Source organism: Ovis aries, chromosome 1 (genome assembly GCF_016772045.2).
Source record: "Ovis aries strain OAR_USU_Benz2616 breed Rambouillet chromosome 1, ARS-UI_Ramb_v3.0, whole genome shotgun sequence".
NCBI lineage: Eukaryota > Metazoa > Chordata > Mammalia > Artiodactyla > Bovidae > Ovis > Ovis aries.
In genome coordinates this window covers 113,871,474-113,898,096 of record NC_056054.1, presented here as the reverse complement: position 1 = coordinate 113,898,096, position 26,623 = coordinate 113,871,474, and the positions used below count along the sequence as shown (strand labels likewise).

The window sequence follows — 26,623 nt, the reverse complement described above, 5'->3', positions numbered from 1 at the left end:
CCTGCTGTGTTCTCGCATCTCTAACTCCAACCACAGTTTCCACTCACCCACCCAGGGAGGCGCTTTACACTCTGGACTCTCATCCTTGGTTTAGCGTGAATCTCAGCAGTGTGAGCGCAAATGGCTTTGGGGCTGTCACATGCTCACTTGGTCTTCAGAGCAGCACAGAGTTAACACTGGGCCCACTGGTGAACTGCATCACATCAGAACCTACGCAATAGTTCTCAAAAGGTGCATCACCACCCTCCAAGTGCATGTGTCTAAAACAAGGCCCCAAATGGGAGGCTTCCCCCGCACCTGCCCAAACATGGGCTTCTCCACTACTGACTGTCAGGGCTTCTCACCCGGGGCTGGGTGTCAGAATCCCCCTGGGAAGCGTGCTTTCCACAATACCTGGGTTTAAATCCAGCTCTGCCAATCACTAACTTTGTACCCTTAAGCTCCTCACGTTACCACTCTGAACCTGCACTGTCTGCAAAATGGAAATGATACTGTCTACCTCAGAGGGCTGTGGCAGGGTCAGGTAAAATAGCACAGCTGAAGCGCAGCACAGCGCTAGGACACAACGGGCATGCCATGAACTTCAGCTGCGGCGGACGGTGAAGCCGGCTTCCCTAAACGTCACCCTTCGGCTATTCCTCATGTGACAATCTCACATCCCTTCCCCAGGGTCATTCTCCTCTCGAGACACTACAGTTTATCTGCAAGCCTCTTCCTGGTCCCCAGACCCACAGGGAGGTGATAGGTGGTGCACTCACCTTCCGTCATCCCCATCAGCCCCGCCGGCCAATTGGGCCCCTGCAGTCTTGTTGACCTCTGTTGTCCCCACGCTGCCCAGGCTCGAGGGCTCCTTTCTCCGCAGGAAGTCATTCACTTTGGCCCCCACCACTTTGCCCAGGCTCTTGAGGTGCTGACTGCTGCCCACCCAGAGTCCGGGCCCCCCGGGCTCCGCAGACCCCTGAGCAGCAGAGCTGGGGGCTGTTGGCCTGGACAAGTGGGGGACGGAGCGGCTTGACTGGAGCTTGGGAGTGAGGGCTGTGTTCAGGTTCTCAAACATGCTGTGGTCGACTACAAACAAAAAGGGAAAGAGAGAGAGCCGGTGAGGGGAGGGGAGTGGGCACTTCTTTCCCCATCACTGCTGGTCTTCTCCTTAGACCACACCCACAACTTTGTAACCTCACAAGGCTTTGTAACCTCACGAGTTGAGAGAGCTCCAGCAAAGACCTCTTGAACCTTCCAATCCCGTTGTCTTGATGGGCTGTGGAACCAGAAATTCTAGTTCTGCCTCACCCAGGTTAATCAGTGATGAACTCTAGCCACAAAAAAGCCAACTTATCCCTTTAAGCCTGCCTCCTTGACTCCCAGCCTAACTCCTTACCTTGGGGTTAGCAGGCCTTTTAAAGTGAAGGAAAACAAGGATGAAGTGATGAGAGTACAGTTTTATGTCGCAGTGAGCGCATGGCACTGACTCGGGTCCTGGGGTAGAAGCCGGTGGAGGAAGGGCGAGTGTGAGGCCTGCAGTTGGAGGCTCTCTGCTAAAGAGCCACACACGTAGCCTGCTTTCTCCACGGAAAATGCTCACTTTTCCTGGTGCGCAATCTGGGAGAATGGACCAGCTGTTTGAGGAGGGATGGTGTGAACCAAACGGACAAGCGCTTGGTGCCAAGGAAGCAGGAGGAAGCTGACAAACACCAGCTCACTTAATCCTCAGGACAACCTGGTGAGGGGGGGTGTGGTTAAGACTTTTATTATGGAGGAGGAAAACGGGGCTCAGAGCAGTGAACTGCTGGGCCTCAGGTCACAGGCCAACTACTGGTGCGGTGGGAACTACAAACCAGGGTTTTTCACCCGAAGCTCAGAGCTTGTCCCACGCCCTTCCCTGCCCTGCGTGCTGTCTAAATATGCGTTGTGGACACTTCTCTTAGGGATCTCTCTTCAGCTGGAAGGATTAATTAACTCAAAGGACTGAGAGGAGACCCGTTGAGTTGTTGGTACCTGCAAGGCAGTGGCCATGTCTCATTCATATTTGTGTCTTTGACAGCTAGCACACAGTAGGTGCTCAAAATAAATACCCTGAACTGCCAAACCCATTTGCAGATAGAGAACTGTGGAGACCAAGACCACAGCAGCTCTGAGATGTGTAACTGGAATGGCTGGAGCTCAGGGTTCTAAGCCATGCTGCCTACACTCTGGCATGGGGCAGCGTCTCCAGACATGGAAATTCAGCTCAGGCCTCAGTGCAGCCAGACCCATGCTAGCACCTTGCAAGCAGGCTGGAGGTTCCTGTCCTTCCCAACTGCTCCAGATACTTTTGTCAGTCTGTGGGGAGGAAAGGTTGCTTTTGGTCACAGGCTCCTCTCCTAAGTGTTTATTCTTGCTGAGCCTTCCTAAGAGGAACTGAGATTAGGGTGTACATTTTCTTCTGTTGAAAAAAGTAAAGTGTTAGCCGCTCAGTTGTGTCCGACTCTTTGTGACCCCATGGACTGTATAGCCTGCCAGGCTCCTCTGTCCAGGGAATTCTCCAGGTTGGAATACAGGAGTATTCCTTCTCCAGGGGATCTTCCCAACTCAGGGACTGAACCCAGGTCTCCTGCATTGCAGGTGGATTCTTTATAATCTGAGCCCCCAGGGAAGCCCCTCTGTTGAACTTGTGCATAAAGCACTTCTCTGCCCTGCCTGCTGAGTCCTGGCTCACAGGGAGCATTCCTCTCTATTGTGGTTTCAAGCAGAGATATCTCTTCTGAGCCAATTACCTCAAAAAGCCAGATGTTGAGGGTCTTTGGAGGTAGGAGGCAGCTGTGGGAAGAGTGGAATCTGGCTTCACTTCTGTAACTGACCCTAACCCACGGGCAGGAAAAGCACCTCTGCAGGAGACATGCCAGGAACTTGAGCAGAGCATCGCTGGGACACCAGGCACAGGCTGGCTGACTTCCGGATGTGGCCCCACCACACCAGCAGGAAGTCCTGGCCCATCCTACAACAGGCGTATCAACTCGAGTCTTCTCCTGAGACTGTAAGTCTTGCCATGTTATCCACTTTCACGTAATTTACCTATCATGTCCCATATTCTTCAAAGTTTTCTTTGATCATGAACTCCTGGAAACGAATGCATTTAATGATTTCCCCCCAAACCAGAAAGTATTTGAGCCATCATGAAACTAAAGCGAGTGTTCAAGAGAGATATGCTGGGGAAGAAGGCCAATCCCCACCACTTCTGGGCTCACATAGTTCTGTGGCTGTTTCCTCATTGGTTTAATGTGAATTTTCAGAGCAGACACAATCATTTCTAAAAGTGTCGTACCAAAAACACCTGGCAAAGCAAGTTGTAAATTGTAAGCCCCTTTTATTATAATTATTGAGGAAACAGTCTAATAAACATAACTTTTTGACTAAGCACCATTTTAGATTTCCTGTACTACTTGCTTCTCTACCCGTCAGAATGCATATGCTGAATTCTTAAGTAATTTAAAGATAACCCATCATATACTCTCTTCACAATTCTCTGAAGTCTTCTGGTAAATAAATTTTGTCTTTATAATAAAATAAGCCCCTTAATGGGCGGTAGCATCTTGAGTGATATTTCTGGTCTACAGTGCTCAGCATAGGGCCTTGCACAATAGCAGGCATTTAGCAAATAGTTTAATTGAATTGCCTTTTGACATGAATACTTAAAACTGACTGCATTAGGAGCTAACATCTTAGAGAAACTGTTCTCCAAGCCCTTTTCCATTTAGAAAAGTCACTCAAAATCCCCTCCTGCGGGAGTGGTCCACAGGGGCTCTTGAGGTCAGACTGGGAGGAACTACCAGCCTCCAATGCAGGACTCTCCCTGGGGCTTCCTTCATCTCCCCATCTGAGGGGTGTGCAGCAAGCCCCTTTCCTGCTGAAAGCATTAAGACTGCACACACTGTCAGGACTAGAAGTGTGGTGGTTCAGAAAGTAACAGTGATGGTGGAAAGGAAGGTAATTGGACCCCAACCAGGCGACCCTCCCCATAGCACCCCCAGCATGCACACAGCCAAGCAGAGAGGAACATCTGGGGCCAAAGTCATCCGTAAGAAAGATGGTATCTTACCTGTCCGAGAAAGGGGCTCGGAAAGCAGGTGGGAAACAAACGAGAGAGAGACACGTTTTATGTAGTGACCGACCACATGGGGAGTGTCATCTCCTGTCTGGGCCACCAGCAACAACACACCGAGAAGACACAGCATGCAAGACAGGGGCCCTGCTAGGAGGCACCCAGGATGACCGGGTGCTTTTTAATAACCAGATCAAAACAGAGTCAGATTTTTAGAACTCTCCCAACAGGCGTTGATGTAGCCTCCTGTATTTCCCCCAATATTCTGAGCCCCGTTTTACATTAAGTATATCTGGAGTTCCTAGCTGGCGGCAGGAGGAATGGAATGGACCAGGGCAGGATGAAGCTCTAAGTCTCCTGGATCCTGCATCACTCCTTCGTTGTCTCATTTCCACATGTAAGTCACTGGATTTAAGACTAGGAAGATGGTCATCCACTCCAACCACGTCAATTAACAGAATGGGAAAAGCAGGTGGCAGAGAGGAATGCCTCATACCCACAGGGAGCTAAACAGTGGAGCCAAACTTAGAACTCACACAGGCTGACTCCCTGAGCCTTGATCTTTCTGCATGCCACAGCAGCCAACTGCGATTGCCAATACCTTAAAGCTGCCAAGGTACGTAGCATCAATTTGCATCCCAACACGTGCTACCATTCCAGACCAGGCTGTGGAGGCAGCGCGTGAGGAGACCACGCTCCCCACACTGCCCCTGGCAAATGTTTGAGTGCTGTGAACACCCATGGACAGGACGACAACTCCGGGCTCTCACACGCAGATGCTCACTCACACTTGGTCCACACACAGCGGGGGGAGTGCACCGCTGCTTACGGAGTGGACCAGATCTTTCCCAACCTGCACAAACATCTCCACCTTCACATACAAAGCCCTGTATGCATCTAGAAGGGGGCACCTTCAACTCACATCAACCCTCTAGCAGGCTACCCAGGCTGTTACACGACAGACGTGAAGCAAAGAAAAGAGGCCACCTTGCCACTCTGAGTTCAGAGACTCATGGGAAATGGCTTATAATGAGCAAATGGTGTTGAGTAGGTTGAATAAGCCACCCATTTATGTTTTAGTCATTTGCTAAAAACAGACAGCACCAACCATTTAAAACAGTATCTGGTCCCTATTCTTGGGGAGAACATATTGAGTATTTAGGCACAAAGGGACATTATGTTTGTAACTTACCTTTAAATACCTCAGAAAAAAACAAATGTATACATGCATAGACAGGGAGGGAGGGAATTGATAAAGCAAATGGAATAAAATGTTAACAATAGGAAAATCTAGATACAGGGTACATGGACGTTCTCTGTACTACTTTTATTTTTGCAGCTTTTTCTAAGTTTGAAATTATGTCCAAGGAAAAATATAAAAGTATACGCCATATCCCAAACCAGAAGCTAAATTAAAACAACGAAAGTATCTGGTGGCAGACATTAGGCAGATGAAAAAGAAACCAAGGAGGTCATTCAGAGAGGACAGAGAACCCCAGAGCTGGGGGTAGTGACAGCAACAACTTGGAAAAGGGACACCAAAGAACAGACAGGGGGACAGACAGCATCGCTCCAGGTCTCGCCCACACGCCTCCATCCCTCTGGATATTCCCAAGTAAGACAGGCCACTGAGGAATGCCAAGTCAAAAAATCTTTAAAAATGTTTATCTTGCTTGCACCAGACCCCATCTGTCTTTGAGGGGCACCATCCTGGTGAATGGAATCGTGTGGTCTTCTTGTGATGTCACCTGCGCTCGGAATGTTTATCGTCCAGACAACCCAACCAGCCTCCTGGGAGCAGCTGTGCGTGACCTCCATACCCTTCGGTAGTCAGAACATGGAGAACTTCTCACTCCTCAGCATTTCTGGAACTCGAATCTCTTCCTCTGCCCTGAGCACTCTTCCTGATATTATGTCCTCACGTGCCACCAGCTTGCCAGGTAAACTCTGGTGCCACTGGGCCCCCCAAAATGTGGCTCTTTGAAGCTTGTAATTGAGTACTCTACCAGATCATGTTACAGGATCTCAATTTAGTGAGAAAGTTAAATTACACACGGGGAGAAAATAATTTTTCAAAATGCTGTGGGTGGGAGGCATTTCAATTGGAGAAACCAGGTAAGTAGTTCCTGCTGTTTATTCATTTTTTGCAAGTGAAGAATGGGGGAAACATTTGTTGTCACACTCTTCACCCTCTGCATCTGCATGGACACTCGAGGGGACAGCCTGTCTATGTAAGCTGGAGAAGAAGAGGCTGATGAGTTCATCATGCAATAAACCTGAATGTTCTGACTTGCTGTTCAAAGCATGGTCCAGGGACCTGTAACGTCAGCATCTCCTGGGAGCTTGTCAGAAATGGAAAGCCTCAGGCCCTACCTGAGACCCACTGAGTCAGAATCTGCACTTTTAACAATATCTCAGGTGGTTCCTACGCACACTGAAGTTTAAGTGCTGCTCCGTGGAGGAGTAGTTCTCCTAAACACTCACTGTCTATACACAGGGCATTTGTATCCATTTCCCAAACTGAGCACAGCTACTTCTCTGAGATTTGAGGCAAGTCAGCTTTTTAAGCCAAGTATTAGCAGCCATCAGACAGCTACGGTTCATCTGAACACTCTCTGGCTATGGGTGAGAGGCACTTTTATTGGAGAAACCATCTTTTCATCCTCAAAGGGATCTTGTAACAAAGCAACAGGGCCCATGACTCCCTCCCTTGGGCCCTAGAGGGACCCAAAAGGTGCAACGTGAAGAGACAGAAGCACATACGCGCGCACGCACACGCGCGCACACACGCACGCGTGCGCGCACACACACACGCACGCGCGCACACACGCACACGCGCGCGCACGCACACACACGCACACACACAGGCACGCACACGCACACACACACACACACACGGTGAGCTGCAGGAGGGTCAAGAGAGGGCTGGGCCGGGCAGAAAGTTGCTATAACATTCTCCTTTGGAGAGGCTCTTTCTCGGGTCTCAATGAAACCACACCCTACTTGGAATTCTCTAGGAGGTCGTCCAGAATAGCTCTGCCTATCTAGGTGCAAGAAAGGTCACTGTTTTGCTTCAGCTTTGTAGTCCCTTAAAAGAACCAAGGTTAAACCTCTAGGTACGTCTTGGGGGGAGGGCTCCCAACACTGCTCAGCTCACCAGAATGTTTCTCCTGTAACCCAGATATCGCAAAGCCTGCGTTACTGACTGAGGCGTCCAGCCCAGTCCAGGCCCTGCCGCCCCAGTGCCCAAGTGGCGTTCTCCGGCACGGGGTGCACAACATCGTGATCTCGCCAGGTGAGGCCTGCTCTGGCTGGGGCGGGCACGGGGGGGTGAAGTTGGGGCATGGGGCTGCTCCCCGAAGGGCATGGGGGAGCTGTGCGTGGGATTGCCACCCGCTGCCTTGCCCCCTGCAGTCTTCTGTCTGGTGCTTCCTTTAGCAGAGACCTGCAGGCCTGTGGGGGCCTCTTGCTTCTCCTCTCCTGTCTCTCACGCTGATGCACAACAGCAGTTTCTGTCTGACCAGGTTGTTGAAGGCAGACAGTGAGGCTGGAAAAATGGCCACAACCTTTGGTGGAAGGAAGAGGGAGTGCAGAGGTCTGGCAGGCTGCTCCTTAGAGGAGGCAGAGGAGAGGTGTCCTCAGGGAGGGACACAGCTGACAAATACCAGGGCTTGGTTAGTGATTCCACCGGGAGTCACTGCCCAGAGGTCAAACTGCCATTTGTCCCAGCAGAAAAGCAAAACAGCAGGAAGGAATGCCTCAGACTGCCCTCCCCACCCCATCCTCTGCCTGCTCCCAGAAGGCACTCAAGGCGGGGCAGAGGTAACCTGAGGGCATGCCTGACCCTGTCTGCTTGTCCTTCTGCTTCTCTGCACAGTCTCTGGCCACCCCAGGCCTCACTGCTCCCTGCCTGGCCTGAGGCTCAGACCCAGCTCTTTCATTTGCAGATTGCATCTTGAGGGACTCCCCAGATGGAGAGCAGCTGAGGTGGAACTGCACCGTCTACCGGCCCTGGTTCTCCCCTTACAGCTACTTCCTATGCAAGGACACAGAGAGCCACCTTGAGACCTACAGCTTCCCAGAGGTGCAGCGGGATGAGGGTCAGGGGGACAGCTGCCTCCCAGAGGACACAGCCGACAGCGTCTGCTCATCCTCTCCCTCCCCAGAGAACACCTGCCCCCGAGAGGCCACCAAGAAATCCAGGCCCGGCCCAGACCCCACAGACTCCATCACATTCCAAGACATCCTGACAGCCTCCAAGTGGCACCCGGCCCAGGACATCCTGACGGCCTCCAAGTGGCACCCGGCCCAGCAGAATGGCTACAAATGTGCATCCTGCTGCCGCCTGTACCCGACGCTGCACTCCCTCAAGAGCCATATCAAGAGGGGCTCCAAGGAGGGCTTCAGCTGCAAGGTATACTACCACAAGCTCAAATCCCTCTGGTGCAAGGAGCAGAAGGCCCGGCCGGGAGACAGGCTCTCCTTGGGCAGCGGCCAGGCCTTCAGGTAGGCCTGCTGGACAGCAGCGGCTGCCTTGTTAGTAGATGACGTCAGGTAAATAGGGGACGATACCTATTTATGTCTCTGTGGAGATGTCAATAAACCAAAATCAGACAGCCTTTTGTTAAGTGCGAGGTCACCTTGTACCCCATCCTTCCCAGCCTCTGGCCCCCATCCTATTTCCCTTCTGCTGCTGGTTGCCTAGCAACACCAGGCCCATCTCCCTGCCTCTCTGTTTTGAAAGAATACCCTAAGTATGGGAATATCTTCCGAGATGGTGGTCTTTCAAAGCGATGTGCGCAGACCAGAAGTGTCAGTATCCCCTGGGAATTTGTTAGAAGTTAAATTCTCAGACCTACTGAATCAGAACACTGCGGGTGGGCCCCTCGGTCTGTGCTGTAGTTGCCCTCTAGGTGATTCTGATGCAGCTCAAGTATGAGAGCCACCGCTTTAGGACCCTGACCTTCCTGCTGCTCCCGCTGTGATCGGTCCTGGCCCTGCTCCATGGGGAAGCTCGCACGGAGGGAGAAGGGCTGAAGGCCCTCTCCTGTCAGCCTGGGGAAGGCTGCATTGGCAGAATGTGCGTGTAGTTTGAAAGCTTCTTAGATGCTAGATCTTCTGAGGGATGGAATGGAAGGCCATACCTCATGCATAAGCCAGAAGAGAGGCAAATAAGGTTGGGGTCTGTTCCTACCACATGATGCTTCTCTTGGAAGGGACATCTCTTGCTGAAGTAGATCATTTTTGACCCATGGGACATCTTGACATAGCTCTGTTGAGTCATGGCAGAAAGGCCAAGTTAAACATGTGAAAACATTGCTTCTAGTACCAAGGAATGTCCCAGCAGATAGCCCTGACCCTTATTCCATTTTCAAGCAAACCTCACAGCCCGCTCTGACAGAGAAAAATGGATGAGCATTGAGTGGGCAGCAAGGACACCTGTTTTGCCCATTTTGTGGTGAAAGAAAAACAGAGCTTAATGCTTGATGGTCTTATCTTGAGGCTTATTTACCTCTCACTTCATCTCCCTGGTAACTCAGTGGGCTCCCTCACTGCAGCGTGGGGGCGCATTTCCTTTCAGGGACCCCGGCACCAGCCCTCCCCCTGTCTCTGCCTGCCCACTGGTTGGCCAATGTGGGGAGGATCTCCTCTGACCCTTCCCGTGGTCATATGGTAAGTCTTCCTGAAGCCCCACGTTATGGTTTAGCAAAGCTGCTTCTGCTTAGCACTGTCCTGTTCAAATACCATGTGCAGTTCCTTTGTGAGGGAGAGAGAGGCTGGACCCAAGGCCCCGTCGCGTCCCAGTCCTTTGCTGTGAGGCCACTCCCAGCCCCACCCCTACTGCCCTGCTCCTCACCCCACTTCTCGCCTCCCTCCACCCCCCACCGCCTCCAGCTGGCCCAGGAGCCAGGACATGCAGGTCCCACTCTCCCCCCACGGGGCACGGTGGTCTGCAGGCAGCCCTGACATGACTCTACTTCTTCCCGGGCCTGGTTCTCTGGGGGAGCAGGGGAGAGACTCTGAAGACTCTTGAGTCCTCACTCGGATGTCCCACTTCCCTAAATGGAAACGTCACCTAAGCCCGCGGGAGCGTCCCCTTACAGACATCACTGTGCACATGTGGCCCCATGACGGGGCTCCTGAAGGAGGCCAGGGAGATGGGGAGAGGGAGCGGACTTGGGGAGGCCGCCCACGGTCTTGGCATACTGTGTGGGGAGGGCCAGGAGAGGACTCCTTCTCCCTCAGCCCAGGCCCTGCTCGCTCCCCCAGGACACCCACGCCACGGGCACAGCCAGGAACGTGTGTGCAGACGCGCTCAGTCGTGCCCGTCTCTGCAACTCCACGGACTGTAGCCCACCAAACTCTTCTGCCCATGGGATTTCCCAGGCAAGAGTATTGGAGCAGCTGGCCACTTCCTTCTCCAGAGGACCTTCTCGACCCAGGGATGAACCTGTGCCTCCTGCCACTGGCAGTCATTGGCAGGCGATGCTTTACCGCTGAGCCACCTGGGCACAGAGCACAGTTTGAAAAAAGAGAGAGACAGAAAGCCATCTAAAGGCTGGGGACTGAGCCTGAGGGCCACAGCACATGCTAAGCATGCCCTGGCGGGGGTGCAAATTTAGCATTTTCTCCCTCAGGACAAGGTACTTTCCCACTTTCACATTTAATGTAGTGTCATGACCCCAGGAGCATTCTCAATATGCAGAGTTCTGAGCAGGTTCAGCGCAGCAGAAAAGCACACAGCACACACCCGCACTGACCAGGCACCCCTGAGCAGCAACGCTGCTTCTCAAATGCAGTCTCATTCACTCTTCGTTGAGGCTTTAGTGGGGTACTGTATTCCCATTTTACAGGTGAGAAAATAAAGGTTCAGTTCCGTTCACTCAGCCAGAGAGGGGCAGAGGGTACGTAAACCTGGTTGACTGACCCTCCAACTCTCCTTCAAGGCCTGGCTCACCAAAGTCAAAGTCAAAGTCAAAACCTTCCAAAGAGCTATATGTTCCGGTAACTGTAGCCTGATTGTCATGATGTTGGTTTTGAGAGAGCAGCTCCACGTTTCTCCAACATCTGTCTTTGCCAGCTTTCTGCCACCCCTTTCATTTCTGCTCCCTACAGGAAAGCCCACATCTCAGTGAGACAGGTCCCCTCCGCTTAGCTGTGTCTCAGTGACACTGTAATCCTTCTAGGCAGGTGTGGGAAGGTGCCTGCTTTGTCTCCAGTATGGACATTTCTGGGTTGCTCCCATCCAGCATCCTACCAACTACATATTTCAGACATTTATAGTCAGGGAATCAGTGAAATCTTATAATCTTGATGATCTTAACTCTATCTGGAAAGATCTATGATGTACTTTTTCAAGCACGCAAAACTTGCTGCTGCTGCCAAAATATTTCAATGATGTTCGGAGCTTGAAAAGGCCTGGGGTATGGGAGAGTCTGAACAAAAGAAACAGGTATAGACGAGGCATTACTGACATTTCGGGCTGGATAATTCTTTGTCGTGGGGGCTGTTCTACACACTGTAGAAAATTTAGCAGCTTCCCTGGCTTCCAATCACTATGTGTCAACAGACTCCTTCCGAGTTGTGACAACCAAAAAGACATTGTCAAACATCCCCTGGGGGAGCGCCATCGCCTCTGGATAAGAACTGTTGGTACAGCCTGATCCTGCAAGGCTGGTCTGGACAAACTGCCTCTGAAGGTACCACCTTCCTTTCCTCCTTGTTGGAAGCATGAGTTCTTTTTCTCAATACCACACCCTTGGGAACTGTGCGTCACGGAGCTGATGCCACCAGGCTTGGGGAGTGGGGTGGGGTGGGGTGGGGAGAAGGAGCAGGTAGAATAGAAGCAAGAAAAGACAATGGAAAAGCTTTTAGAAATAAGAAAGGTTTATTTAGCAAAAGCCACTAGACTAGTGACAACATCCAGGCAGTAAGTGCACTTACATGAACAGAATCTTTTCCCAGAGAGTTGATCCAACAGAGTTAATGCCACACAGTTTTAGGAAGTAGAAGGCTCAGGGAGAGGGAATTGGGTGAGGGGTGAGGGGTAGGAGAAAGCAGTCAGGCAAAGAGAAAATAAAAAGGAATACAACCCCTAAAGGAGAGCAGTTGAGAGAAGTGAGGCTATGAAGAGGCTTTATAGACAGCATTGGTATCAGCAGGAATATGAGGAACATAGTTTTCAGTTCCAATATAGAGTCCATCCTGTGCAGAGCAATTCTTCCCTGGCTCCACACCTGTGAGAGCCTAGGGTGCCCAAGAGTCTGCTGGCACCCGGGAGAGGCTGGGGCAGGTACTGCAAGGGAGGCGCCCCTGGTGTCCACTCGTCCTCCACACAGGGCAGAGTAGAAGGATGAAAGAGAGGAGGGCAGGAGCTGAGTTAGCAGAGCAAGAAGCAAGGGGGAGAGGACAGGGTGACGTCGCTTGGAGGTTGGGGTCCACAATGCTCCCTTTCCGGCCCAGTGGCTGGTGACCTTTGAAGGCCCCTAGATCTGTCCTCTGTCTCCTCCATCTCCACACACCCAGTGCACGCTGGCTGGGTCACACTAAGGATGGTGCCAACACACACACCAGTGCTCCAGGGAGGACCTGAACTGGGGAAAGGATGGGGCCAACGTGGGTAGAAACCACTGTAGAGCCTCCTGAAGGGAAGGGTCTTGAATGGGTCCAAGTCAGTGGTACAGAGAACTTGTCTCTCCAATTCTTCAGTCTCTCTACCATCTCCTTTCTTCTTTCTCTTTGCAATCTTTTCAAGACCCTTTTAGAAACTATCTTCCCCACCCACTCTTCTCCCCACCCCAAACAAGCCCTCTCCTAGCACATTCCACACACCCAGTCCACTGGCTTCTGGCTTTGTCCTCAGCCCCTGCTTGCAGGCAGTGGGCCTGGAGAAGCCAGACCTTCCCCTCCCCTGAACACCCCAACTTCTAATGAGCAAAGAGGTCCCACACTCGAGGAAGCCTAGGTTAGGATTTTGTAAGCTAGAGAGGCTCAGCCAAACTGGACTCCTGGCCTCTCTCCTTTGATTTCATGGTTCTTCCTTCCCTTCTGTCTCTGCACCTACTTCCAATGATCAACTAGAAAGTGTAACAAAACAGAGCCACCCCCTCTCCAACTAAATGCACATTAGGAAAAGAACACAAGTCTACTGTTGATTCAAACACTCTGGAGATTCCCATTCTCTTTTCTCTGGTCACTTCTGACAAGCCTCCACACACATATACACCTTCCCTCACACGTGCGTGTCAAAGCAAGCAAACGTGTACACACAAGCACACACACATGCACCCATCTCATTTCACTGATACCTTCATGCACCAAGGAAGGCTAACATAAAGCTGCATTCATTTCCTTTAATTTGGACTTCCGGGTCTAGCGGAAATCCAACTGTAGCTATAACAGAAGATCTGCACTTTCATTTCTGTATTTTATAAAGCCAAGTTAGGCTTAAAGAACTTGATTTTGAAGCCACCACATCGTTACCAATTGATCCTCAAATACTGGGTTGGCCAGAAAGTTCATTCGGGGTTTCCCATAAGACGCTATGGAAAAACCTGAAAGAACATTTTAGCCAACCCCATAGTAACACAGTCTGGGTCCGGAATTTGCTGTTCACGATAAAGACATTTCCCCAAACTTACACAGCACTAGCATGTCTCAGCTCTCTCTTCAGGCACCTTTAAACCTGTTACCAGCCACTGAGGGTCTTACTGGAGGCAAGGACACGCAAGTGTGCCCTCAGAGCCCCAGTCAGCCCAGAGCATCAGGCGGTAACCTCCGGGCCCAGATGGTAAAGGAGAGCAGCACGTGGCACTGTTTACAGGTGCGTTCAAGGCGCGCATCCACAGGGTGGCCGGTCAAGGGCAAAGTGGCTCTGGTCCCTGACTTAAGTGGCAGTGATTCTGAAGAGTGGACTTGAGCAGTCTCAGCTACCAGCCTGTGTTCTTTTTCTTTTCTTTTTGCAGTAAAAACTGCACACTTTCACCCAGTGGAGAGGACAGGTTGAGAGGTAAGGCTGGGGGCTCTGAGGCTTTTATAGAGGCAGAGTGCTACAACAGCTTCAGTAGGCACAGCCCTTGAGGCAGGACACAGGAGAGAGAGGGCAGCTTTCCAGCTTCCTTGGGGATGAGCTGGACTTGTAGGCAGGAGGTGGGCGGGGCATCACACTGAGGAATCAGACCTCGGTGATCTGGGGCAGTAGCGAGGCTGTCCTCCCCACTGGCTTCCATGGCAGGGCCTGAATGGTAGTGAAGTCCCATCTCCTTCTGGAGCAACGCTTGATGCCACCCAGAGAAAGCGCTTGGATCCAATTCATCTGAAAGCATATCCCCTCAACGCGACACATTCCAATCCACACACACACCAAAGGACTATCCTGTCCTTTAGCCTGGAGCTTTGAACCTCTACAGTCTCTGCAAAGGCTTAGAGAAGTTATTCCTCCCAGGAAGGTCAGGGAAGAGTTAGGCAACTGGTAGCATCCTGGCATCTAAACACAAAGTACCTGAGAAGGTACCGATGGCTTCCTTTCATAGTCCGGACCACAGAAGTAGGGAGAGCAAGGGGACTATAAGGGCCTTACGTGACAGGGCAGACAGCCTGATGATGTGGTAGGTGGGAGCAGGTCCTTCAGCAGCCTGGTGGTCCTCAAGAGGGACCCTCTCCCAAAGTCATGGGCTCTGAAAGTCCCCTCCACTCCCAGTAGTCACAAGTAGGAGGGAGGAGTTGATTCACTTTTGGCAATCCAATTTCTTCCCCACTTGACCCTCCAAAGCAAAATCCTAATGCTTTTCTGAAACTGTAAACATTTCTAGGCCCCTGGATATCCTCAGCAGTGCCCATCTACCCACCAGCTGGCAGCCCTACCCAGGTAGCAGCCAGACTCGGCCCTCCACACCTCGGCCTCCTCACCCCAGGGCACCTATACGGCGATTTCATCATCCAGGCTGTCGCCCAGCTCCTGCCTCTGCAGGACATTCAGCAGGCGAGGCAGCTCCTCCTGGGACCACGAGTCCCGTTCCTCGCTCTCGTCCGTGTTGGACTCGTACTCCGAGGCGATGCCTGACTCTCGGAACTTGATGAGCTCCAAGCTGCCAAGGAGTGGCTGGCCCTGAGCAGGGGGCGGGGTGTCCTCGGGTGGGAGAAAGCGGAAACACTCCAGCTTCACCAAGCAGTCGCGCCTACCTAAGGGGCTGCCCGCTGGGTGGGCGAAGTCAGCCAAGCCCGCGCCCAGGGGCGGCGAGTGTAGGTCCTCCGGCTTCGGGGTCGTGGGGTCACAAAGCACAGGCAGGGCTCCAGAGCGGAAGGTGATCTCCAACAAGCTGTCCTGCGAGCCCACTGGAGGGGAAGACAACAGGAGGAGGGGTGGTATGAGCAAGGTGGTTGGTTTGAAAGCCATCCTTGGCCCACCCAGGTCCCTGGCCATCTTGGGGGGAGTGGAGTAAGGGTGGGCTTTTCAGTCCTTCCTTCCGCTTGGCTCAGAATGGACATGCCAGGCTAGGGGGAGGAGCCGGGGGAAGAGGCAAAGGCGGGCCATGACTGCAATGGGCTGGCAAGACCCGTATCCGGGGAACGCGGTAGGAAAAAGGCACAAACTGAAGAACTATGTTAGAAGTATGTAGAAACGTTTAGTGCAACCTTGTAAACTGGCATTAATACAACAGGACCTTGATAAAGAAAATCCAAAAGGGCTTTCAGAGTGGTAAAGCACAGTGGTTCCCTATCCATACTTTTGGGCCACTTTAAAAACAGAGTTCTCAGGTCTGCCCGAGACCTACCAATGCAGAATCTCTGTGGGTTGGATCTGGGAGTATCCATTTTTTAAGAAGCTCCTAGGGTAGTTTGGGAGAACTACTGGTATAAGGTGGAAAGCATCTGTTTTATGATCAGACCCGAGTTTGAATCTTGGCTCCACACTGTGCTAGTCTTGAAACCTCGAGCTAGTAATTTAATCTCTGGGTCTGTTTCTTCATCTGTAAAATGGGCACAAAATCATCTGCCACTGTAGGGATTAAATGCGATCATGCATATGATCAGTCGATCCTGGTCCACAGTCAGTGTGCACTTAGAGCAGCAGACAGCCCAGGGGCAAGTTCCACGCGTCACAGAGACACACTGTCTCCCAGCACTTCCCAGCGCAGCCCGGATCGGCTGGGAGTAGAGGCAGGCATCTCAGGCTAGGAGCCAAGCAACCTCTGCCACTAGCCAGCAGAGTGAGCTGGCCACGGGCGCTCCTCTGCTTTACCCACTGAGAGGCAGACTGCTACCAGCCTTTTCTGTGCTACTGAGTTATGCAGGGGGAGTAAACTACTGGACAGACTGATGTCTCCTGCAGAGCTCTCAAAGAGCATGACTCACAATAGATGCTCAGTGTATTTCGATTGGAAAAGCCCTCTGAGAAGGAACCAGGCGGCCTCAGGATGTGAAGAGCCTGGGGGCCCATCAAGGAGAGGCTGGGTGAACATGTGGTGGTGACTCCTGGGGACTTTCAAGGTAAAATCTGGGCACTGGGCTAGAAGGCAGCCAAGACCCTCTACGGCCCTGCCATTTTATAATTCCACTAAGTGTGTGGACGGAACAAACAAAGCTGCTTATATTTTCTGTTAGGATAACCAGGGCAGGCCAGGGGTCCAACAGTACCACCAGAAGGTTTGGGGAAGATAACACGCGGTTCCAGAGCCTCCACGGGGAGGTGAGGCCAGGCAGGGCCCTCGCTTACTGGCATTCTGTCCCGACAGCTTCAGCTCCAACTCCTGCACCTGCTTGACCAGCAGGGAGATGTGTTGGAGCATGTCCTTGTTTTGCAGCAGGAGCTGGTGCACACGAGCCTGGGCCTCCAGCCGTGCTGCGGCCTCAGCAGCCAGCTGGTCCTTCAGCAAGTGAACCTGCGGAGAGCGGGGAGGCAGAGAAGACAGCGAGGAGACAGGGCGGAGAGAAGAGAGGGATGTGAATGTAAACGTGAGTCACTGGTGGAGGGCCAGGGCCAGACATGCCTTCCAGCTTCAATTCAAGACGGAGAAGCCCTTTCCCAGGCAAAATGGGCACCATTTTGCAGAGGAGCAGCTGAAAGAAGCTGGGCTACCGGATCCGCATCCCGAGTGGGGCCCATGATGTGCCATTCACGTACCACTTGGAGCCCCACACCAAGAGCAAGAGGTAGGAAAGAGTTGTGTCCCAGCCCCAGCCCCGGCAGAACCGCTGACAGCTAACATACTACTGCTGTGTTGAGGCAGGTACCTTTTTCTCACCTTGTCTTTTCAAAAACAAAGCCAAAAACCTGATATGCTGACCCACTAGCAAAGAACAGTGTCACAGCAGACCCCCGTCACAATCTTCCTTCTCCCCTTCCTCACACCCAAACGGCATGAGAAACAGGAAGCCAGGCGCATGCCCTTTCTAAGTCAGTGAGGTGACGGTGACGAAGTCGGTGTTTCCACACCTGTGGTGGGGGTCAGCTTCCTGCCCTGACCTTCCGCTCCCTTTTATTTCCGGAGGCCTCTGGGAGCATGTCTCGTACCTGGCGGGGGTCAGGCAGCTGCTGACTGACTAACCACAGGGCTTCGTCCAGCAGCCCTGGCAGGTGGCTGTCAGCCTGAGGTGACAGCTTCCAGAGCCGCCCTGTCTGGGGAGGGGGACCCTCGCCCTCTCACTGTCCCACCCTCTCACTAGAGCACCAGCAATGGCACCCTGAGTGCTCGGGGCCCAGGGGGCCTCTCTGCTGCCGGTGTGCAGTCTGGGTGCGGGGACACAACCCAGGGGGAGGAGATGTGCGGATTCCCTCAGGACTCTGGCTTGACAACACTAAGTCACACAACAAGGACAGCAATGTGTGACTTTTGTGCTGAGAAGTGGATAAAAGGGCCTCTGGGAGGTTTCTGAAGGTCCCTGAATAAGGGGAGCTCATGAATTTGGTGGTTAAGACCAAAGCAGCCTGTACGAAAGAGGGTTTTCTTGAACCAAAAACACAGTATGGATAAAGACACAGAGTCAGGAGGACCGGGCTGGGACAGGTAGAGCCAAGAGCGGAGGAGAGAGGAGGAAGGAACTGGAAGAGTCGATTCTCTGACTCAGACAACAAATGCTCTGGGTTTCTGAAGAGCCATCTGCTCCAAAGAGATTCACATTCTGCCAGGGAATAACAGGTCATGTTCACCCCACGGTCTGGCCGAGCTTGGCCCAGAGTCCTGCCAGGGCAGTGTCTGCCCTCCCGGCAGCCAGCCCTCAGAGACCACACTTTTGGATGCAGTGGCTGCTTCCTTCCCCCAGCTCCTCACCCCGGCCCAGATTTGAGGACCTGACCTTGCCGTTGTTGGCTCTGCTGCTAAGTGGAGCCACTAATGAGATTAACTGCCACCTTCCATTAGTGGCTCCTGAGGTTAGGCCTATCGTTCCCCCAGGGGGAGGATGCCTAAGGAATCTAAAGTGAATCTGTCCTTCACCAGGCGCTGCTAAGGACAAGACTGATCTTCCAGTCCTCAAATAAACTATTTAGAGATCTAGAGAGGGGCAAGAACAGGGAAAGCAGCAGCAATAATATTTTAATCCAGTATCAGATGGTAGATGGCTACTAAGCCTCTGTCTTCCTTGCAAAAATGAGGCATGGAGACAGTTCACCGAAAGAGTCCCCAAAATCCTGCTGGTTCTGAGAATCAGGACAATTGCTGTGGGAACCTCACCCCTACAAGTGCCCCCAGAGGAAACCATAACCTTCCATCTGCCAGTAAATGTAATTTATTCCAACTAAGAGCATCATTGAGAGGAATGTACTGGGCAGACAGAATTGCTAATTATCCATTTTCTATTTTCTTCAGAGCAAAACAGAAACACGAGGCATACATGTGGAGCAAAACTTTCAATGCATGTAAACAGAAACAGTGGGGAATCTCACCTACCAGTAACTGACATCTACAGAGGGCTCTCTGCACACAAAGGCCACAGACTCAGGTCCCCAAACCCCGCGTCTGAACCTGCCCGCGGAAGAGGCCATTTGAGAGCACTGGACCAGGAGCTGAAAGCGCGAATCTGTCGGTTACTCCCAATTCAACTGTCGGTAATACGCTTCTACCTGCACCTCACTGTCTCCATTTTTCAACTGAGAGGCTTGGCCAGAGGCTTGGTCAGTGTATGAGTCCATATCAGGTGAATGGAATAGTCAGTACCAGGGGCCATTGGTTAAAGGCTCCTTGAAGAACACTCCTAGATTTCCTCTGGGAAGTCAGAGAATTAGGATGGGCGACAAAAGAGGAATTCCCTCCTGCAGAAGCCGGGGTCGGGGTGGGGGGGCGGGCGGGGGGACACCAAAATCTGGAAGTTTCTTTTGCACATAACCATTCCATCAGGGGAGTTACCATTAGTACATAAAAAACGACCCTTGAATCAAATCTTTCATCACAAATCCACAGGCACTCAGTACTATGAGAAAAAGTTGTGTTTGAGTGTTCCTTGTATTAGTCTAAACAAGAACTTTAGCTTTGCAAACGCAGACTTATAACATTTCTGGTGTTTTCAAACCCTGGGAATTCGAAAGCATACGCTGCTGCTGCCACCCAAACCCAGCGCTAAGGAGCCTTTCTGTTCCCACAGCCGTCCAAACGGGCAGCGGGCATAAGGCTCAGGCCTCTCGCTGCAGCAGTCTGTACCCCAGGAGTACGAAACCCAGGCAAAGCTGGGACAAAATGGCCCGAGATTCCTCTAAATTTGAGGCAATTTAACAGTCCTTGTGTTTCGCATATGTGGGTCTAGCCACGAAGCACTGAAATGAAGCAGCATTATTTTCAGCTTTGGCTTGGGCAGTCAGCTACAGCTGTGTGCTCGCTTCCCCCACTGTACAACAGGAGCGGATACCACCTCCCCCTCCCTACCAGAGGGGACTTATTTGTATTCAGCACGCTCTTCTTTTAAAACCTCAAACACCTTTTGCCAAGGCAGGCTATGTTAATTTCTGAAAAGGTAGCAGATAGTTTTGCCTTTCCAGAATCATGTGGTCTTTGGCAATGACTATTCTGGGCTTCCCAGGTGGTGCTAGTGGTAAAGAATCCGTCTGCCATGGGATCGATCCCCTGGAGGAGAGCATGGCAACTCACTCCAGTATTTTTGCCTGGAGAATCCCATCCACAGAGGAGCCTGGTGTGCTACAGTCCACAGGGTTGCAAAGAGTCAGACCAGACTGAGATGACTTAGCATGCACACATTCTGGTCACAGACTAAATCGTGGGGAAGGCCACGCCTGGAGTCGGTGTCCAGTTCTGCATTTTGGCCATAGCAGTACAAGTGTAAGTTCAACCCTGTGCCCTCCAGCTCTGTGCCACTTCCCCAGACTCGGACAGCCGCCCACAACCCACCCAGCAACACCAGACCACTGCCCATTGGCCCTCCAGCCTACTTGCCTGGACTCCAGCTCCTCCGTGAGAAGTAGGGGCAGGGCCAGGCTGGAGTTAGGGAGCAGCAGGCACATGGAAATGGCAGTGGAGAGAACCAGAGCAGTTTGCCCCCCCACACACACGGGACACACAAGCGGAGGCAGGCGGCTCTGTCTCTGCATGCATGAGGCAGGGGCCTGGGCAGTACACCCAGGGCGCTGGGAACTGGAGAAGCCACGAGGACAGAGGCTACATCTAGGGCCTAGCGGGGGGCTGGGGGGAGGACTGCGAAGGTTTTTCAGCGCTGTTCCTCTAACTACAGCATACACAATTGCAAAGCATTAAGTAACTGATCGCTTGTTTCAGAACAAGTGGCAGCAGGTAGAGAAGTCTTTCAATAGCAATACTGAGCTGCAGGACAACATTTTCCCCAGGAGCCAGGCTAGGAGTTGGCACACTGTGAAGTGACCTGGCCTACTTAACCACTGCCAGTCAGCCACAGTGCCCGGATCAATTCTGGAGCTACGTGGGCCCAGCCCGTGGCCATGCGGGTGCCAGCTACAACCCAGCTTTGGTTCAAGGCTTGATTATACTTCAATTTGCATCCTTGAACTTCTTGTCCATCTAAAAGCAGGAAGCTAGTGCAGCCACGCAAGCCTCATGCTGGGGTCAGGAAAGTGGTCCGAAGGGCTTGGGGTTTACTATTTATGCGCTGAGATCTAGTCTAGAAATGCTTAAGAGTCAGCTGAGCAACACCTTTGCCCATGTACCTTGAAGGCCAAGGCAAGGCCGTTCTAGACCAGCTCTGAACCAATTTAGGGAGAGGATGGGAGAGGTCTTAAGGTCTGAGACCAAATCAGAACACTGTGAAGGAGATCTAAGCCCGGTCCCAGTGATAACAGTAGAACCAGACTGATCTTCGAGAATAAATGGGGAGAGTGCATAAATCGTGCAACTAGGGACCCCGAGAGTACACCTGTTTGCAAGAAACTGTCCTTATCCTTAGCTCTTCTCAGGAGTCACACAGGAGAACTTGGATACTCCCAGAACAAAGGAAAATGTGTTCCCACCTGAAATGCTGAGGTCACAGTACTACCCATTGGAATTCCAGGGACTGCTGGCAGTTTTACAAAGATAGGCAGAAACCTTGTGGTTTGATGGCAATAGAATCTGACAGCACAAGTAAAAGCTGACCTCATGCTGGACACTGTGCAGAGAAACCAAGTAAGCCAGACTTGATATATTTTAAGAGCAGGAAAGATGTTAAGAAGACCTATTTATTAATCCACCTATATATATATCATATCATTGTTTACACCCAAAGATTTGGATACTAATAAAAAGCCCTTGGATCAAATGCTACAAAGAGAGAAAGAGAGGAACATGCAGAGAAACCTGTAACTGAAGGCTGGTTTAGGACTGAATCGGTTTGGAGGACAAGAAGAGCTCAAAGCCAGTTGCGAGGTACGACATGTCAGCTGTATTCCCAGGCAGCAAAAGATGAAGGAAACCGAAGAGACTGCCTATAAGGACGGCAGGGAGGGGAAGACAACTTCTGCTCAAGCAGCTCTGTGATGACCTCAAGGTACTGTCTGACCCCAACATTTTAGAAGGCTACGGTCCTACGCAAAGTCGTTTTACCCATGGGAGATACTGATGTGCTCTGGTGGCCTTTTAGACATGTCACAGACTGAACAGATTCAACCCGGGCACTGCCACCTATAATCACCAGATTCCAAGTGTGGAAGTGGCTGAACTGAGAGAGGCTCATCAAGTGAACTGCAAACACCACACTTTTCCCATCTCCTAGCTTCACTGTCTTCTACAACACAGGCAGTTAAAACAGGGCCAGAGAGCGATGTCTCCTTGAGACAGATGCTTGATTCTGGGCCAAAGAACCACTCTGAGGGTTTCATCCTGACTGGGAGACAGACCTATGATAAATTGCAGGTCCTATGGCTTTGCAGACCGTGCATCCTTTGACTACCACAGCACTCTTCTTGTGCAGATTATACGTTTGCAAATAGTTTTTCTTCAGTATTTAGCAGTGACTTCAAATTCAAATGCCTCTCTGATAACATTCATCATGAATATGCATCAAGCTCATTCTTAGATAAATACTAATTACTTGGTAATTGATATGCTGAAAGAGGAAAGTATCGTGGGTTGGAGGATGGATGTGGGTTGCCGAATGGCCCTGTGCTGGAGCATTCCAGCTTTGTGCTCCTGTCAGCCATCACACCCGGCACATCATTAATTACAGGAGATGAATACAATTATTTGACAAAAGGCAGTGATTTTTCCCCCAAATATCAGAAGCCATAAATGACATCCCTCCTCTTTGTTGTTGTTTTGGGAATACCTGCAGATCCTCCTAGTATCAGCACATACCCTTTTGGATCATGGTCAGTATTTTTAAAAAGGTTCAAATCACTTGGGAGCAGTGCCCCACTGATTTTATTCTCTTGAAACCCGGTTGCAAAAGGCACCCACAAGGCTGAGCCTCAGGCCCAGGTCAATGTGAGACTGCTATAAGAAGGTCTTTTCAAGACCCAAGTCATTGCATCACTTTGGTTAGGCTGCCGGATACTTCCTCAAGGAGCTTATGTTGGGAAAGACAGCTCTGCCTGTGTGATCCACTCCACCTGGGGGTCATGAGAAGAATAGGAGAAGAAGTGACAAGGATCAATAAGAGCTCTCTAGAGACGTCTTCTTATTCTCATTCCAGACTGCAGAAGACCTCAGAGGCCAGCCTGATTGAGCAGATGTGGAATGCCAATGCCAAGAGCTGCCTTCCCAAATCTCTCACCAACTCTCCAAACCCTGAATCCCCGCTCCTCACTGTTTTCATCTACCCATGAGGTCCTGACCCCATCTGACTCTTACCTTAGGAGTCAGCCTTTGAATAGTACCAATGATGCGTTCACCATCCCCTGATTGCCCGGAGAGAAGATGAAGCTCAGACTCACAAGTTCCAAGGAAGATGTGGACGACAATGCCCTCCACAGAAAGCAAGCAGAAGGGATCCCTGCTAAAAGCAGCAGGGAAATCAGCTCGCCCCTCCTTTATAAAGCAACAGCATCCCAATGAGTCCTCAGGGCTCAAACAGTGCTTGATTCCTGAAAGCCAGGCCAGTTCTTCCCATTATGGCTCAAATACCTAAGTTCCTGTAAGGAAATGTACAAGAGAAGGAGAAGAGGGTGGCAGAGGATGAGCTGGTTAGAAAGCATCACTGACTCAATGGACATGAATGTGAGCAAATTCAGGGAGATAGTGGAGGACAGAAGAGGCCAGCGTGCTATAGTCCATGGGGTTGCAAAGAGTTGGACAGGACTTAGCGACTGAACAACAACAAGTTTCTGGAAGTTAAATCCCATTATAATCAAGGCCAGTATGGTATCAAGTCCTGCCTGGAGAAATCTTTACATACATAGAGAAATCCTGCCTGGAATGAGTAGATGACTAAAGGAGGCATGGAAACCTCTAAGGACAAGGTTTCCAGGATGGTACAGTCTGCGGAGGCATTTGGCATAAATTCAAACTTTAAGAGTGGTATCACAAAGTCACACCTATCCTCACATCTGTCCTGACTCCAGAAGCATCCCTTCTCACCCACACACCAGGAAAAGAAGGCAGGAAAGGAAGGGTGAAATTATGTTCCTTAGTAAGTTCAAGTCATGACCCAACAACATCCAGCCAAGCCAGCCAAGCCCAACTCAGAGTGGGGGATACATGGGAAACCAAAACGTTTTTTCCCATTTCATCTGCATCCCCCCTTTCTCCTCTCCCCACCTCCCCCCTTCCCCAACAAGCAATGATCCAACAGCATGAGCCATCCCTTATAGCTCCCTAGATTTTAAAACCTGCCCTGTGCCCCTCGCTAGGGAAGGTGCGTCAAGCCCATGAGAGTGGAGCCTGCGAAGAAGGGAGGAGGCTGAGGAGAACCTGGGCCACAGCCACTTGCGTCTGCTGCTGCTGCTGCTGGAGGAGCTGCTGGAGAAGCTGCATCTGGTGGTGGGTGGACAGTGGCGTGCCCGCGCCCAAGCCCGGGGGCTTCGAGGAAGAAGAGGGAAGGAGCATCCTGGGCGAAGCTGTCAACATGGGCTCCTGGGGGTGGGGTGAGACCTGGAGGAGAGGAGAAGACACGGTGTGAGCCTGGGCACATGCCTCCTTTAGACAACTTACTCTGTCTTCAATATACACAGTATGTCTAATACGAGGCTGGGGTGAAATGGCCCACTTGTAACGAAGAGCTGGAAATACTGCGTCTTCAACGGAAATGTGGACAGGACACCCCCGCCCCCCACCACCCCCAGAGGAGATGATCTGATGGCCTGGGCCGGGACCACAGAGTCAGAAAACCCTATTTGTATAGCTGAGTTCCTGATGCGATATGATGGGAGCCCAGACAGCTGATCCTGTTCCATTTCTTGCCCAGGGCTTTCAGCTCTCCCACATTGTTGAGTTACCTGAGGTTCTGGTCTTGGATCTATTTCTGTGAAAGAGAGCTATCTACACCTTGCTATGAGGCAGCTTCCACCTTCACTCTGCTGTGTCCTCAGGGCTCTCTCCTCCCGGGTCTGCAGGGTCTCCCGAGTTGACCACTGGAGGAAGAGGCCATGAGGGAGGTGCTCCAACCCAGCACTGCCTCCTCACAATGGGAGCTCCAGAGAAGAAAGTCTGGACACACACAGAACATGGGCTGGGGAGATCCTCTCTCACAAAGGGGAAAGCAGCTTCCGTTCCCTTCCCTCCCGTCTCCCTCCTGATAGCTGGACATCGTCACTAGGCGGCTTCTGTGAGCCAGAGAATTCCGCTGCAGCAGCTCTGCCGCAGGCCCTTCCTTAGGTGTGCGAGAGGAAGCGCCAGGGACAGAGGCTTCTGCCCCGTGCAGAGTACAAACTGGGCGCCACAGAAAATATCAGGCAGACACTACGGAAGAATACCGCCACTCAAACTGACAGGTCTCCCCTTCCGATGGACTAGCCTAATGACCTCCTCTCGGGAAAAGCTGTTACATGGTGAGGAAAGAGAGGCACTCATGGTACAGGGGACTGGCAGGGAGTCTAAGGCAAGGGCAATCTGTCAGAATTTTCCTTCTGTGAGTGTGTGTCAGGGGCTGTGTGTGTGTGTTGAGGGGGGGGGGCGTGTGTGTGTTTCAGGGGCCGTGTGTGTTGGGGGGGGGGGGGGGGCCAGGGGTGTTGGTTTTGTCTTTAGGTTGGAAGTTCTCAGTTTCACCTGGATCATATCAGAAACCCCTTGAGGGCATCCATCATCTCACCCATAAAAACAGGAGGTTGAAATGGAGGATGCCTAAGGTGGTCTTGCAGTTTCCAAACTCCAGTGGGCCAATTTGCAGCCTCCCCAGCAGCATCAAAGGCACACATCCTAGCCACAGGCAGAGACAGCCCAAACTCACCCTGCTCCTTCAGCTAAGCCCCAGGGGATCGCATTGTGTTGTGCAAGGATTAGCCACATGCACAGGTACTGTGACCGGATAAGGTGCTATCAAAGCTGGGGCTTCCAGTGAGAAGCAGGGAGCTGAGTACTGATGGGCCCTGGAGGGTAATGCGCGTCAGGAATGAGCTCTGTGAAATCCTGACATGCAGCCACACCTAGCATCAATTCACAGGGACTGAATCTCCAGATTCAGTCTGAAAGGAAGTAACACATGCTGCAGAGCCACCACTGTGCTGGCAGAGGCTAAGAGGTGATGGACAGGGGCTGAGGCCATGACACAGGCCGCTCTGGGAGGTGACATGCACGCAGCTGTGCGGATCACCTGGGTGGGCTGCCTCCTGCCTACCTTGGGGTCTGTGTGGGAGCCTCCTTCCTTCCCTACAGCATCAAGGTCGGTCACGCCTCGGCTGAATTCCAGGGTGTCGTTCCCTGGGAGTGGGACCTCTACCGCATCGATGTCCGTCTCCTCTGCAGTGGCCGTGGAGGTCCTCTCGGCTCCGGTAAGCTGGCGGCCTGCAGGGACAACAGAGAGGGTGGGAAGGGCAGAGCCACACCAAGAACAACATCCTCCTGCCCACCACTTCAGTATTCAATCATGTCACGCTTCAGCACACCACTGGCTCAGTAACATTTTCATATATCTTTCCAACTCAAGTCCATTAAATGTCCAATCCAATAACATGTTCTGATTTTAGTATCTTCTCATAGTTCAGAAACAAAGACATTCCCT

General features: G+C 51.8%; 2 protein-coding genes across 5 annotated transcripts in view; one reads left to right on the top strand and one right to left on the bottom strand.

Moving 5' to 3' along the window:
• C1H1orf226 (chromosome 1 C1orf226 homolog) overlaps positions 1-26,623 on the bottom strand; it is a 359,016-nt gene that overhangs the window by 3,501 nt on the left and 328,892 nt on the right. For 2 of the 4 annotated variants that reach the window (XM_012185108.5, XM_004002706.6), the window contains exons 7-11: positions 26,240-26,406; positions 24,379-24,558; positions 16,794-16,959; positions 15,260-15,412; positions 759-1,068 (exon numbers count right to left, since the gene is read on the bottom strand). In XM_012185108.5, coding sequence (XP_012040498.1) covers positions 759-1,068; positions 15,260-15,412; positions 16,794-16,959; positions 24,379-24,558; positions 26,240-26,406 — 976 coding nt within the window. Of the gene's footprint in view, positions 1-758; positions 1,069-1,378; positions 1,494-4,075; positions 5,340-15,259; positions 15,413-16,793; positions 16,960-24,378; positions 24,559-26,239; positions 26,407-26,623 lie in introns of those variants that run through there. The other 2 variants (XM_042256987.1, XM_042256991.1) reach the window with 2 other exon arrangements.
• Positions 4,114-8,694, top strand: SPATA46 (spermatogenesis associated 46). The gene is made up of 3 exons (XM_004002708.6): positions 4,114-6,018; positions 7,260-7,373; positions 8,026-8,694. Exons 1-3 carry the CDS (start codon positions 5,796-5,798, stop codon positions 8,586-8,588), a joined length of 900 nt encoding a protein of 299 aa, XP_004002757.3. The 5' UTR covers positions 4,114-5,795; the 3' UTR covers positions 8,589-8,694.

Bases quoted from the DNA above. Each gene is read 5' to 3' on its own strand.
- SPATA46 (XM_004002708.6), top strand. From the start codon at position 5,796: ATGGAATCGTGTGGTCTTCTTGTGATGTCACCTGCGCTCGGAATGTTT. The intron at 6,019-7,259 runs GTAAACTCTGGT...CCTGTAACCCAG, and splicing joins ACGTGCCACCAGCTTGCCAG to ATATCGCAAAGCCTGCGTTA. The intron at 7,374-8,025 runs GTGAGGCCTGCT...TTTCATTTGCAG, and splicing joins CAACATCGTGATCTCGCCAG to ATTGCATCTTGAGGGACTCC.